The 15,535-nt window shown below is 32.3% G+C and overlaps 1 protein-coding gene across 3 annotated transcripts in view; it reads left to right on the top strand.

Annotated features, from left to right (window-relative positions):
* CSMD3 (CUB and Sushi multiple domains 3) overlaps positions 1-15,535 on the top strand; it is a 1,240,952-nt gene that overhangs the window by 1,154,933 nt on the left and 70,484 nt on the right. For 2 of the 3 annotated variants that reach the window (XM_042923788.1, XM_042923786.1), the window contains 4 exons: positions 3,051-3,236; positions 4,829-5,023; positions 8,411-8,584; positions 14,279-14,452. In XM_042923788.1, coding sequence (XP_042779722.1) covers positions 3,051-3,236; positions 4,829-5,023; positions 8,411-8,584; positions 14,279-14,452 — 729 coding nt within the window. The remainder of the gene's footprint in view (positions 1-3,050; positions 3,237-4,828; positions 5,024-8,410; positions 8,585-14,278; positions 14,453-15,535) is intronic. The other variant, XM_042923787.1, reaches the window with a different exon arrangement.

Genomic DNA, 15,535 nt, shown 5'->3' with positions numbered 1-15,535 from the left:
TATATAAACAATAACCTCTAAATCACATATATTTTAAATAAATATTATAATGCTCTGACATTGAACTAGTACATTTCAGTTGTGTAATTATTGCTTATCTATATAAGATATATATAATAATCTTTAAGAAACCTTTAGCAAATATAATTAACTGTTGGTTGAAATAAAAAATGTCCTAGGGGTGCCTGGGTGGCTCAGTTGGTTAAGCGACCGACTTTGGCTCAGGTCATGATTTCGCAGTCTGTGAGTTCAAGCCCTGTGTTGGGCTCTGTGCTGACAGCTCAGAGCCTAGTGCCTACTTCAGATTCTATGTCTCCCCCTCTCTCCACCCCTCCCCTGCTCACACTCTGTGTCTCTCTGTCTCTCAATAATAAATAAACATAAAAATATTTTTAAAAAAAGAAATAAAAAATGTCCTAAACTTTCTAAAATTTTGAAATTGCTTTCTATAATCAACATTATAATTTCATTGATTTTTTTTTTGGTATGCAATATGACATTTACATATGGAGTAATTTTTTCCCCATTGTTCCTGATTTAAAATTGTTCCACAATTAAAATAGTTAAATCAAAATGCAGATTAAAAAGATATTCGACATAGTAAAATGATAACATATTTATAATTCAAGGAGTGATTTCCAAAATTGATCTTTTATTATCATGAAAACAATTTTAAAAGATTATTTAATAAAAACCTTTGTTGTATGTGACCTATCTGTAGTTGAACAGAACTAATTAAAAAGAAATGGTTAAATGTCATTGGGAAGAGCTATTTTTTATGCAAATTTTTGTTTTGTTCCAAATTTGTTTCAAATTCTTCGATCATTTTTATTCTTTTTTCCTTCAGTCTCCTTATGCGTCCTCGTATATATTTACTTGAACTACAATTGCACAATGTGAGCACAGTAAAAGATAGAAAATTTAGTCTGCTATCTCTATTTGGGTTTGGGTAGGTGTTTTATTTATTTGTCTATACATCAAGTGACCCTTCATTGATTTCCTCTCCTTCAAGAATTGAACCAGTCTCATCCCACTATACAGTTGAGTATAGTACAGTGTTATGTAGAAACAGTTTGCATTCTCTGCCTCACTTTCAATTTGTACTTTTTTTGAGTGAAGTGTCTTTGACAACCACTTGGTGATGACGGTTCTTGTGAACTTGATTTGTTGTCTTTTTATTGCTGAGAAGCTAAGTTGTAATCTACCCACAGGCATAGTTGTTGTGCTATCATTTTAGTGTGTTGTCATTTTCTTAGTTCTAAAATATAGCCATTTTATACTAACCACATATATGGAGCTTATACTATTTAAACTATATTTCCTTTATATTTTGATCTAAGTTCAACCTACATTACTCCAACAATGTATAGTTTATTTTTTAAAAATCAGTAAATACACAGTCTTTGGTGGGGTTCAGTAGGGAGATCACTTATGACAAATTGAAATTCCCAAAAGTCCTAAGTGGAAATATAAGCATTGCTTGAACAGACATCAGGGAACCATTTATGTTTGCAACATGATTTTGAAGACTATAATTAGATTGCACGGATAATAACATAATTGTATGAGATTGCTTATGTAATTTATTAAGTCAACATCATTGCTTCTCTGTTCATAATTTGCAGGTTATCAGACTACAAAAGATCAAACCATTACCAGTAGGAAGTCTGCCATTCAATTTTGTGAATTTCATATAGATTTCACTAAGATCTTTTCACTTTATAGTGAAATGTGCATGGGTTAATTAAAAATAAACACCTAAATAGTAGTTTTTCTAAGAGAAATAGAAACAAATTTAGGTTGAAATGAGAGGTAGGTAACTAGAACACAGGTCTGTAAGTATTAAATCAAACTCCTAGCTTTCTGTTCTTTTATTTCCTTTAATATGAGAAAAATATAGATATAACTAGAATATTTTATAGGAAACCTGTAAGATTGGGTATTTCAGAACTCAGAAATTTTCCATTTCATAGAGGTAATACAGTACATATGCCAGATATTACAATATCCCAGCTGGTTCTGGATTGTACCAGTAACCAAATATACTAATTTTTCTGCAGACGTATGCATAAATATTTACACATATCTGAATATGATACAAAATTTACAAATAATCTCATTTTAATTAGTGTCTTGCTGCCAAATATATTCATTGAAAGCTTATGTCTTTTGTTTGTTTGTTTACTTTTGAAGACACAAATAATGTCCTTGAAGAGCAAAGATGGCAAACAATTCATCTTAGAGTGTATCTGTATAGTCATTTGAATTTATAAGATGTGAACATTTATAAGATTTGAAAATACATGATATACAATTAACTAAAATAAAAATTTTGACTGCAGTTGTCACATTATAGTAAAACTAATTTCACCTACATCAGATTTATTGCAGATGAAAACCAACACATCTAAGACATTTCAGTGAAATGCAGGATGATTCAAACTAGGTTTAAGGCAATATTTCCGGGAACTGTATTTGTTAAACATATCCATACCCATGATATTCTATGGATGGTGCCTAAGCACATAGAGTTTGGACCTAAGACAAAGCAATATCCAGCTTCCAGGTAAAATAAACCTATGCATCTATGCATTGTATTCCTGGCAAAAATCTTGATGAGTATTATTTACCAATACCTTTGTAATCTTTAATAATTATCTCTCAAATGTAATTGACCAAACTTGCTATGTGGTGGCCCAATTATGGACTAGCCCTAGATACACTCTATATTTACCCAATTTTTATTCTTATATAATCTATAGAATGCTGATAACCATGCACACACTGACAAGAAACCAAGTAAGAAACCAAGAAATAAAACATTAATAATGTATGGATTCACCAATCTGAAACACATTCAACAGGAGTTTGAAATAAATTATTCAAAAAGTTATAGTTCAGGAAAGCTTTTCTAGGAGATATTCTGAAATTGTTTCAGAGGAATTAATAAAATCTCAAATAGTTTTACATGCCTTACAATTGAAGAGACTTATCTACTAAATTAAGTATTTTTCTATTTCTGTGATTTTGTATGTGTGTATTTGTTCTAGCAATTTCCTGTGGGATTCCTAAAGCTCCAACAAATGGAGGAATACTCACAACAGACTACTTGGTAGGAACGCGTGTTACCTATTTTTGTAATGACGGATATAGATTGTCATCTAAGGAACTTACCACTGCCATATGTCAGTCAGATGGAACTTGGAGCCATCATAACAAGACCCCTCGCTGTGTTGGTATGTGTGTTGAAGAAATGGTATCATTTGTGTTTCTATTCACATCTTGTATGTTTTAAAATTTTATGTATTGTTTGCATTTTTCGAACTAATCCCTGGACTGAAGTGTGATGTCTAAGAGGGAAATAAAAGTTAATTAAGCTGTCTTATACTATGTACAATTGGAAGACTGTATAAGGACTTTCCACTCATTTTTGGAAACTCCTGACTATGTATGTCAAAAAACTAAAGTGAATTTTATTTACATAACAAAGTTCCACTTATTTTATAAAAATCCATCCATTAGTGAACATGTATTTTCTATATGCAAGTCCTTGAAAAAAATGTAAAGTTTTATACTTAATTAAATTATATTCCAATACATTCGGCTCTGATTTTTATAAGGATAAAAGATATTGCTGAAATGATGCATAACTTTCAACTTTTGTCGGTGTTCTTCAGGTTACTTGCATTTAGAATATTCCCATTGCTTTCATTACTACTTTAATAGGTAAGTGAATATTAGGTAATGGTGACAGAAAATAATTCTGATAAAATATTTGTTAGCACAAGAATTGTGAAATGTTATTTTAAGCAAGGTTTTTTATTTGTCTCTATATTTCACTTATTTCTTCTCACTTAATACTAACTTTTCAATTTAGTTGGCATTTCATTTAAAATGAAAGTTGTTCAATTATGTACAGTCTTAACATAGTGTTTAATAATGCTTCTGTTTTACTCGTGTTGAACAGGTTTTGAATAAGCCAAAGTTTGTAACATCTTCTTGCACAAAAACACCATTCTCATAAAACAAATTTCCTCAAAATATAGTCCTTCCAAAATTTCTAAATTAGTAATAATAGGTTGTTTCCATATCTTGTCTATTGTGATTAGTGCTGCAATGAACACGAGAGTGCAGATATCTCTTTGAGATCCTGATTTCATTTCCTTTGGATGTATACCCAAGTTGGGATTGATGAATCACGTGGTAGTTCTCTTTTTAACTTCTTGAGGAACCTCCATACTGGCTCTGCATATATATATTCCGTAATGGCTGTGCCAGTTGACATTTCCACCAACTTGTACTAGGGTTCCCTTTTTTCTGCATCCTGTCGTTTATATCTCATAAAAGTTGGGAGAAAAGATTTCCAAAAGAATACTTTTAAATCAGCTTCAAAGAAAAGAGACAATTTTAACAAACTAATATAATTGGAATTACCATTAAAATATATTTCATGTATTTCTTTATTAAGGAATAAATTTTGATATGATAATCCAAAAAAAAGAAAAGAAAAAAAGAAAATAAAGAAGAGAGTAGAGGGAGGTAAGGTAGTAATAAGAATTCTGTGTAAATAGAATAATATGTACACAGACTTTGAAGTGTGAAATAGTAGAACATGTTCAAGGAACTTCAAGCAGTACCATAGATCTGGGGGAGTAGAGAAGATTAACATGGAAAATAAATTCTTAAAAATGCTAAAAGGCTTGTATGGCACAGTGGTGAATGACTTAAGGCAGTGGTGATGTAGGCAATAGAATAGATTAAGTTACAGTGAAGAAGTACAAGAGACATGACTGACTTATTAACATTTATGTTCTTGGTTTTTGTATAGTTGTTACGTGTCCAAGCATCAATTCCTTTACCTTGGAACATGGAAGATGGCGAATTGTGAATGGCTCCCATTATGAATACAAAACTAAGGTAGTTTTCAGCTGTGACCCTGGTTACCATGGACTAGGCCCTGCTTCTATTGAATGCCTTCCTAATGGTACCTGGAGTTGGAGAAATGAAAGACCATATTGCCAAAGTAAGTAGCCCGTCTGCTAAATTTATTTCATAAGCTATTCTTGATTGAATTGCTTGAGCACTTCCTTTTCCAAACACACTTGAACAATAATGGATTGATATTATTAAAAAGGTCATTTATTCCCATTAAATCTTAAAATTTTGTAACTTTTTTTTGAGTAAATGCTTATGAAAAAAGTATGGGCTTTAGATACAGAAATCCTGTGTTTGAATTCTATCATTTACTACAAACTGATAATGCCTCTTGCATACTGACAACTTGCCAGGCACTGCTTTTAGCCCTTTACATGCATTAATTCATTTATTGCTTAGTTCCTATCCTATGAAGTAGTTGTTATTATTACACTTATTTTGTCAAAAGGAAACAGAGCCCTGAGTTTAATCATTTTACTACAAATCAGAGCCTGTAAATGGTGGAGAAATGAGATTCAGTCTAAGCACTCTATACCATCTGGCTTTTAATCACTATTTTATATGATGTTTATTCTCTGTCATCCTAAATTTCTTAAACTAGGTAATTACAATAATACCTATCTTTTAGTTATTATAATGATTATGTTATTATAAATGATATTATGTTGAAAATATCAGCTAGAACCTGATTCGCAGCATGACCTCAATAAATATTTATCAAGGTGCCTGGATGGCTCCATCAGTTAAGTGTCATACTCTTGATTTTGGCTCAGGTCATCATATCACAGTTGGTGAGTTTGAGCCCTGCATAGGACTCCACAGTGACAGTGCATACCTTACTTGGGATTCTCTCTTTCCCCTCTCTCTGCCCCCCACCCCTGCTTGCAATCTCTCTCTCTCTCTAAGTAAATAAATAAATGTTAATAAATAAATAAATATTGATTCAAATTGAACATATTATATTTCCATGCATCTCATAATATAAATGGGCAGTATCTAATATAGATAAGCTAACTGAACATAGGGTATTCAAATGTAATATCTTGACATTCCTTTGAAATTTCTTCACTACGTTTTTTGAGTATTTACTCTGTGCCAGGAAGTATGCTACACTGAAAATGTATTCTGTGTCCAACACAACTCTAAGGCATTTATGACATAGGCACTCATAATTTATAAATAAACTAATAAGAAATCAGATATCTAAATAGGATTATGATTATGATGATTAAGAAGCTTAATAGAGCAGGCAAAGGTCTATATGTAATAAGTACACAAGTATCTATTATGATTTTAATTATGAATATTCAATTATTCAATATATTTTTTTAATGTTTTATTTGTTTTTGAGAGAGAGAGTGTGAGTAGAGAAGGGGCAGAGAGACAGGGGGACAGAGGGACAGAGGGCTCTGCACTGACAGCAGTGAGCCCGATGCAGGGCTCAAACTCAGAAACTGTGTGATCATAAACTGAGCCAAAGTCAGCTGCTCAACCGACTGAGCCACCCAAGTGCTCTGCAATCTATTTTTTAATATTCATATAAAGGGTTTGCCTTTTTTATAAGAAAATCATATTTATGGAGTAAAATTTCAAAAAAAGTTGTCTAAATTATATTTGATATTCTAAAAATATAACATCTATATTTGCAAATTTTTGCCCTGTTCTTTCAGGTTTTCTCCCAGGATCTTTCTTTGCCTCTAGCATCATTGTTTTTTCAGTATTATTTCATTAAAAGGGCACATGGGATAGGGATATTTCAAGGAGTTAGGCAAAAAGTATCTACGAAAAATCAGGCATTCAACAAATGTTTGTCTGGTTCTTTTGTGATGCTTAAGAAGGGTTTAAAGATACATAAAATTAGGTTCCTGCCTGCAAGCAAGAGTGGGGGAAAGACAAGGAATCTAAGGATTGCAGTTCACTGAGAAAATTGAAAGAAGAGTAATTTTGCTGAATCTCAATTTATTCACTCTTAAAATAATATAAATATTAGTATTATCAATATTAATAAATATTATACCTACCTCAAAGGGTTGTTGAGGGATTAGTTCAGAACAGTCACTATATGTAAATTTTTATATGCAATAATTTAAAGTTTGCAAATTTCTATTTGTCCATCTAATGGCCACCTAAGGCCTAGAGACGAAACTCTGAGCTGGAGCCAGAATAAGACAGGTGGGCTGGTGGTTAAGTATTGGATTCTGGAGTTTGACCGCTGCGTTTTAATTTTGATTTTGCTATTTACAGGCTTTGTAACCTTGTTAAAGTTACTAAACTACTATGTGCTCATATCTTAGTACATACAATTCAGATAATGACCACACCTGCCTCATAGGGTTCTTTTGAGAATTACTTAAGTTAGAGCACTAGCAGTAGTATCTGGTACAAAATAAACACTCAACAAACATTATCCACTATTGTTTCTTATTCAAGAAAGACATTTCATTTGTAGTGTTTAAATTCAAGGGAGTCCTAAGAGCTGCGTTCCAAATGACCTAGTGAGTTGGTCTCTTTTCAGGTTTTTAAAACCTACAAACAAAATGTGAAATAGAATTATATCCAATAATGTTTTTTTGTGAAAATCAAGTGATATTTTGCATGTAAATCTCTTTATAAACTGTAGAGATCTCAACCAAAATTCCTTGTCATTACAAACATACCTCAGAGATCCTGTGGGTTCAGCTCCAGACCACCACAATAAAGCCAAAACTGCAATAAAGCAACCTAAATGAGTTTTTTGGCTTCCTAGTGCATTATAAAACTTACATTTATACTATACTGTCGTCTATTCATGTATAATAGCATTGTGTTTACAAAAACAATGTACAGACCCTAATTAAAAATTATTGCTCAAAACGCTAATGGCCATCTGAGCCTTCAGTGAGTGGTCATCACTGATCCCAGGTCACCACGAAAAATACAATAATAACAAAAACTTTGAGATATTGTGGAAATTACCAAAATGGGACACAGAGATACAAAGTAAGCAAATATTGTTGGAAAAATTACACTGATAGGCTTGCTCTGCGCACAGTTGTCACAAACCTTCCGTTTGTGAAGGCACAACATCTGCAAAGCACAATAAAGTGAGGTATTCCTGTGCTATCTTAGCACTGTTTTAGGTACAGAGGAAACTTTGACCCAGGTAAATCAAAAGGATTTCCCAGTGTCACTTTGTAAATCAGAGAGTCAGACTGGACAACCTACTTGAGTGACCAGATTGGCTAAGCACAAATGCAAAGAAAATAGCTTCATTACAAGTCACTGTCACTTAGAAGGTTTTATGAGACTTGAAGTGGATCAATTTTAAATTATGTCATTCCCTCTGCATTTTCACACTCATTCAAATGTCAATTTCGATTATAAATAAGTCAGATCATAGACAATTCAACATGTTGAAAGCATGATTTTGTTACAAGTGCACAGTGACTGTGTCTTTAAGTGTTTTTTTTTTTTTTTTCCTCTTCTTGTTTTTAAGTTATTTCCTGTGGAGAGCTTCCTACACCTCCAAATGGAAATAAGATTGGAACTCAAACTTCATATGGCTCCACAGCCATCTTTACCTGTGATTCGGGGTTCATGCTGGTAGGCTCTGCCGTACGGGAATGCCTTTCTTCAGGTCTCTGGAGTGGATCTGAAACCAGATGCCTAGGTACGGATTTTCGAATTATTTTAACCAACCACACCCCCTGCCCCCCACCCCTAGAAAGGAGGCAGACCTTTTTCCATAATAAGAGATGACCATTTATATCCCATCGGTAAGGATGCTAACCAGAAAATGCTTAACTTTAAAAATGTCTCATGGTAGAAAAGCTATTAAACAGATTACTCTTAAAGTTAATCAACTAGTTTTTGAAATGAGAATCTTAGGTCATTAAGGTGAGATGCATTTTCTTCCAGGCATTGTGAAAATAAAAAGGTGAAAACTAATTGCCGAAAATTATACGTCTGCATACTCGGCTGGGTTAATCACTGTAGCAGTTAATGCGTTCTAAACTATAGTCAATCCTCCTTTCACCTATTTACTTAAAGGTAATGATCAAAGGAGAAAAATGACTTCCACATTCAAAATCTTTCTCCCTTTTAATTTCACAAGATTTTAACATGTGTAATATTACTTTCTAGTAAAGTTTTTAAATACAATTTTTTTTCAAACCTGATTTTAGGCAAATTGGATTTTTCCCCTTAGGGTTTTTAAATTCATTATTAAAAAAAACTGTTCAGTTAAAGAAACTGAACTAGCTAATTCTGCTTGCCCCTCCTCCTTTATTATTAAAAGAGTATTATGATTTATGCTTTATCTTCTTTTCAAAGACTAAAATAATTTTTTAATATTATGAGAGTGGTATGATTTATGCTTTATTTTTCTCCAAAATTATTTCAAGATATGACAGCAAGTACTGAATTAAGCATAATTAAAATTGTTCTAACTATTCACTTATCTGCTGGGTACAAAGGATACTCTTTTTGTTTACCAATTTAAAAATTGCTGACTATTATGAACAGGTATTGAAAAATATGGACAATGTTTTGCCTCTAAATATTTACTGAGTTTAAGAATATGAGGCATGGCAGAAAAGTGTAGCAATTTAGATACATATCATTTTGCTAATAAGCTTGAAAATATTCATGGCAATACAATCATGATTTGAAACTTAAAAAGGTATAGCTAGGGGTTTTGATTAAAATCCTATTTTTCTGCTCTCAGACATATTTGTTAATAGGTATACTTGGAAGCGTAGAAATAATGGTTTCTTTATGACAGCACGTATATTTGAATATGCTATAAGACCATAGCATAAAAAGTGGTACAAAATTAAGATCTTTACATATTCACATAGGTTTAAAAAATCAAAATATTTTTAATCCTTCCTAAACTACAGGAAAGATTACTGTAGTGAATTACAGATTACTAAATTACAGGTTACTTTAGTTTACATTAAATTTGAAAATGTACATATAAACTAAATTTGAAATACTATATTTTTTGGCTCTATGTCTTGATAAAGTATATAATATTGTGTATTATATACTGAATATTGTATATAGAGGGTGGTTTTATTTACCCGTTTAGAATCCTGATTCTGTTCTTTGAAGAGATAGGGCATAAAAGGAAGATTTGTAAGAAAACATTGCCTCTCGGTCTATGAAGACAACATTGCCATCCATTGCAGAGGATGTAGGTGTCAACACCTAATATAAATTCCAAAGGATGTTGGTCGAAGGAAAGTGCAATTGCCAAACAAGCAAATCCCTAGAATCTTACTCTTGAACTTGATTTTAAGGATTAATGTAGTTCAGTCATTCTCATTTTTGAAAAAATAAAAACAAAATGAAAACAAAACAAGAAAACAAACAAAAAACTTACTCTTTATAGCCCCAGACACTTTTGGCTAAGAATGGCCACTGGAATGTGCTTATAATTTTTTTCCGTAAGTATAGTGCCTTTATTCCCAATCCCCCCAGCCCTTTATTATGAACTTTTCAATTTTTCAGTTGAAACACTAGGCAGTGACCCTTGACAGATACATGTCTCTATGCCCACCACCTAGATGCTACAATTAGCATTTTGTCGTATTTGCTTATCGCATATCTATCTATCCTTCCAGGGCTCTATCAATCCATCAATTCATTTTTTTTTTTGATGCATTTCAAAGCAACTTGTAGAATTCAGTGCACATTTTTTGTTAAACATCTCAGCATGCATATCATGCCTATCATTCCCTAGAGTTTAATACTTGCTTATTTTCTTGATTCTTTTTTACCACGGCAAAATGTGTATACAATGAAATGTACATCTCATAAACATGCTCATAAGCATGAGTTTTATCAAGTGGTTTTGTTAAACCACTCCGTAGTTATAGAATAATACTGTTACCTAGGAAAAGTTCCTCATGGCCCTGTACAATCTGCAGCTCCCCCAACCCTGTGACAATAATTGTTTTTTCATCATATGTTAGTTCTCCCTGTTCTAGAAATCCATACAGATGGAATTCTACATTATGTACTGTTCATGTAAGACTTCTTTCATTCTTTTTCATCCATGCTGTTGTGTGTATCACTACTTTTTTCACTGTTGAGCAGAATTCCATTATATGAATATGTCACATGTTGGTCAATCTCTTAATGGTAGACACCTCACCCTTGTCCAGTTTTGGGGCCATCATCAAAAACAAGTTGCAATGAATATTCATGTAAATGTCTTTTTTTGTGAGTATATGTATTCATTTCTGAGAGATTTGGGAGTAGAATTCCTGGAAGACTTCTTGCCCCACATTTTTTCCAGCATGTGGTATAGCTAGTCTTTTAATTTTATCCATGCCATTGGGTATATAAAGGTATATTATAACATTTTAATTTGCGTTGTCTTGATAATTACTGATAGAGTACAATTTCTTGAGCTTTCTGGTTGCAAGGTCTTCATTATTATGTATTTTATAAGTATTTTCTCACAACCTGTGACTTGTTTATTTTTCTTTTTAATGAGCAGAAATTTTAGATTTTGTTAAAGTCTGTCTTTGCTGTTTATTGCTTTCTGTGTCTTGTTTAGGAAACCTTTGCTCAACCATAAGTCACAAAGATTTTCTTTCATGTTTTCTTCTAGAAGTTTTATAGTTTTTGGCCTTTTATATCTATGATTTATTTTTAATTTGTTCTTGTATGTATAACAAAGTAAAATTGAGGTTTAGTTGGGCTTTTTGTTTTTTGTTTTTTTTTTTTTTTTAGAAAGGTATCTGGTACTATTTGTTGAATAGGTTTTATAATAAATCTTGAAATTTTGTATGTATATCCTCCAAATGTGTTCTTAATTTTTAAGATAACTTTAGATACTGTATCTTTTCCAATCTCATATATGTTTTAGAATTAGCTTATCAATTTTTATTTTAAAAAATTATCTAGTAGAATTATTATCAGGATTACATTGAACCCATAGATCATTTGAGGAGAATTGGCATTTGATAGTGTTGAATCTTCCAACTAATAAACAACATATTTAGTATATTTATTCATTTATATAGGTCTTCAGGTTTTTTTTCTGCAGTAGCAATATTTTGTATTTTTAGCATAGAGATCATGTATATATATTGCTAAATTTATTCCTGAGAATGTTTAGTGTGTTTATAATATTATAAATTATATTGTTCATTTTTAATTATGTTTTCTATTGAATTAAAATTTTCACATTAATTGGTTGCTGCTAGTATATAAAAATATAATTATTTAAAATATTTATCTAGGGGTGCCTGCCTGGGTGGATCTGTCGGTTGACTATCCAACTCTTGGTTTTGACTCAGGTCATTATCTCATGGTTCACGAGTTCAAGCCCCATATTGGGCTCCACACTGACAGTGCAGAACCTGCTTGGGATATTCTCTTTCTCTCTCTCTGTCCCTCACCCACTCATGTTCACTCTCGCTCTCAAAATAAATATTTTACTTTCTAGATACTGGTTTATTAACTCAGAAACAGCCAGATGGAAGATTTGCATAAGGCAAGGGATGTGGGAAGGGTGCAGAGCATCCATGCTTTCTGAGGGCCCCACTCTCCTTAATCTCCTAGTGTTCATCAACCCACAAGCTCTCTGAACCCTGTGCTTTTGGTTTTATATGGAGGCTGCATTACATGGGCATAATTGATTAAATCACTGGCCATTGGCAATTAATTCAACTTCTCTTCCTTCCCTCTTCCCCAGAGTTTACAGGGGTGGAATTGAAAGTTGCAACTTTCTAATCACATGGTTGGCTCCTCTGACAACCAGTCCCCATACTAGGGTGAGGTCCCAAAGCCACTTCATTAACACAACAAAAGAGACTTTTTTTTTTTTTTTTTTTTTTTTGCTCCTATCATTTAGAAAATTCCAAAGGTTTTAGGAGCTCTGAGCCAGAAACAGGGACCAAGATCAAATATATATTTCCTACTATAAATCATAATATCTATTGGAGATGTCTTTATCAGGTTGAAAAGTTCCCTATATGCTAAATTTATTGTTAGTTTTCATCATGAAGGAGTACTGAATTTTGCCAAATGCTTTTTCTTCATCTATTGAGATAATTATATACTTTTATCTCCTTCATTGTCAATATGTCAGTATCTTTTTTACTCTGTCAAATTAGAGTGGTTGATTTTATGTATGTTTCTAGATTGGTTTTCAAAAATATTAAGGAGTTTTGCATCTATTTTGATGAAGGACATTGGTTTTTCATGTGTCTACCAGGTTTAATATTGGGGCTGATTAAAAACTAACCCTTTTTCTCTAACTTCCAAGAGTGTGTGCAATTTTTTTTTTTAACTTAAATGTTTGGTTGAAACAGTAAAAACATTTGAGCCTGAGTGGTTTTACGGGGAGGAATTTGTTTAAGAATTCAAGTACTTTAGGGGTGCCTGAGTGGCTCAGTCACAGTTGAGTGTCCAACTTTGGCTCAGGTCATGATCTCAAGGTTTGTGAGTTCAAGCCCTACAACAGGCTCTGGGCTGGCAGTGTGGAGCCTGCTTGAGATTCTGTCTTTCTCAAAGTAAATAAAACTTAAAAAAAAAAAAAAAAGATTGAAAAAAAAAGAATTCAAGTACTTTAATAGATGAAGGGCTATTCATATTTTCTGTTTCATCTTGCTTTAGTTTTGGTATTTAATTTTCAAAGTAGTTGCCCTTCTGAACTGCTACATGTATTGGCATAAAACTGCTCTTCATTTTACCTTATCCTTTTAATCCCTGTAAGCTTGTAGTGGTGTCACTTCATTCATTTCTATTATTGGTAATCTTGTTCTCTGCTTTTGTGTGCTAGATAGAATTAGCTAGGAGTTGAGCAATTTTGCTGCTATCTTTAAAGAAAGATTTTTTAGCTTAGGTAATGTTCTCTGTTGTATTCTATTTTCTATTTTATTGATTTCTGTAGCTGCTTTAATATACCCTTTCATCAACTTTGGTTTTATTTTCTCTTCTTTATTTTGTCCCTCTTTGTCCTGTTCTTAAGGTGGAATCTTAACTCATCGATTATATATCCATTTTTCCTTTTTGATAAAAACAATGCTATAAATTTTTTCACTAAGCACTGATTTATCTGTATTCCTCAAGATTTGATGTGTTTTATTTTTATTTTTACACAGAGTGAAATGTTTTCTAACTTCTTTTAGACCCAAGTGTTGCAAGAAGTGTGTCTTCTTTTAATTCCCAAATATCTGACATTTTGCTGAGTATCATATTTATCTTTATGTCATATGATCATGTTTGCATTATTTGTAGCATGCTTGTAAATAAACTTTTAAGAGTTTAGTAGTGTTATATATGTATATAAATACACAAGACTTAGTTCACAATATTAAAGATATTACTTTCTGACCCATTTCAGCGGGTCACTGCGGAATTCCAGAGCTCATTGTGAATGGTCAAGTAATTGGAGAAAATTATGGATACAGAGACACTGTTGTGTATCAATGTAATCCTGGTTTTCGATTGATTGGTTCTTCAGTGAGAATATGTCAACAGGATCACAATTGGTCTGGTCAGCTCCCATCCTGTGTGCGTAAGTAAGCATGACAGAAGTAATTAGAAGTCTCTGTTCTCATATAATTACCAATAATTTTTTCTTAGGTAAGATGCACATACACTCAGAGACACATAAAACCATCCATAAAACCATGAAAGCAGTAGAAAATATTAGAATGTTTGTTATTATTTGTTTTTTTGTAAAGATAAATTAAATTCAGCTATTCTACTACTTAACATAAATATATAATATTTATAAGTGCATATTCCTATATGGAAGGTGTATTCTTGACTAAGTTTTACTTATAAGGATTTTAATTTCTTCAAAGCAAATGCAGCAGCATCAATATTGTCATGATGTACTATTATGAAACTTTTTATAGTGGAAAATACTTTGGATAGATTTTTTTCTAATAATTATGATGCTGTAGTTGTTACATCAAAATCATATCCTGATGGTATCATTAGTAGGGAAAAATTCATCCGACATGACATGAAGAACTGTTGTTCTCATTCCAGTTCTATTACTAATTACATGAGCTAATGCAGGTCATTTAATCTCTCTAGGCCTTAATTCCCTTATATATGAAGTGAATGTTTAAAAGTATTTATAATTATCATTCCTTTTAGCTTCAAAATCCATCTTATTCTTAAATGCATCAATATTAGATGTGCACATTTAATATAATTATATTTCATAAAAGCTTATGTGAAATATTTAAAATTTATTTGTTTGTTTTAAAGCATTCTTTTCACTATTTTAAAATTCACAGGGGCACCAGGGTGGCTCAGTTGGTTGAGCATCCGACTTTAGTTCAGGTCATGATCTCATGGCCAGTGGGTTCAAGCCCCACATCAGGCTCTATGCTGACAGCTCAGAGCCTGGAGCCTGCTTCAGATTCTGTCTTTCCCTCTCTCTCTGCCCCTCCCCCACTTACACTATGTCTCTGTCTCTCAAAAAATGAGTAAATGTTAAAAAAATTTAAATTCATACAAAATTGTGTAACACTATGTAATTTGGGAATTGTTTCAATATCTCTACTGGTTCAACAAATATCTCTCTGATCCTTAATTTAGATATGAACTTACACATGAAGAATAAAGTGGATTGTAAAATAAA

Source organism: Panthera leo, chromosome F2 (genome assembly GCF_018350215.1).
Source record: "Panthera leo isolate Ple1 chromosome F2, P.leo_Ple1_pat1.1, whole genome shotgun sequence".
Classification (NCBI taxonomy): domain Eukaryota; kingdom Metazoa; phylum Chordata; class Mammalia; order Carnivora; family Felidae; genus Panthera; species Panthera leo.
The sequence above is the reverse complement of the archived record's forward strand: the minus strand, read 5'-3'. Positions and strand labels throughout refer to the sequence as shown.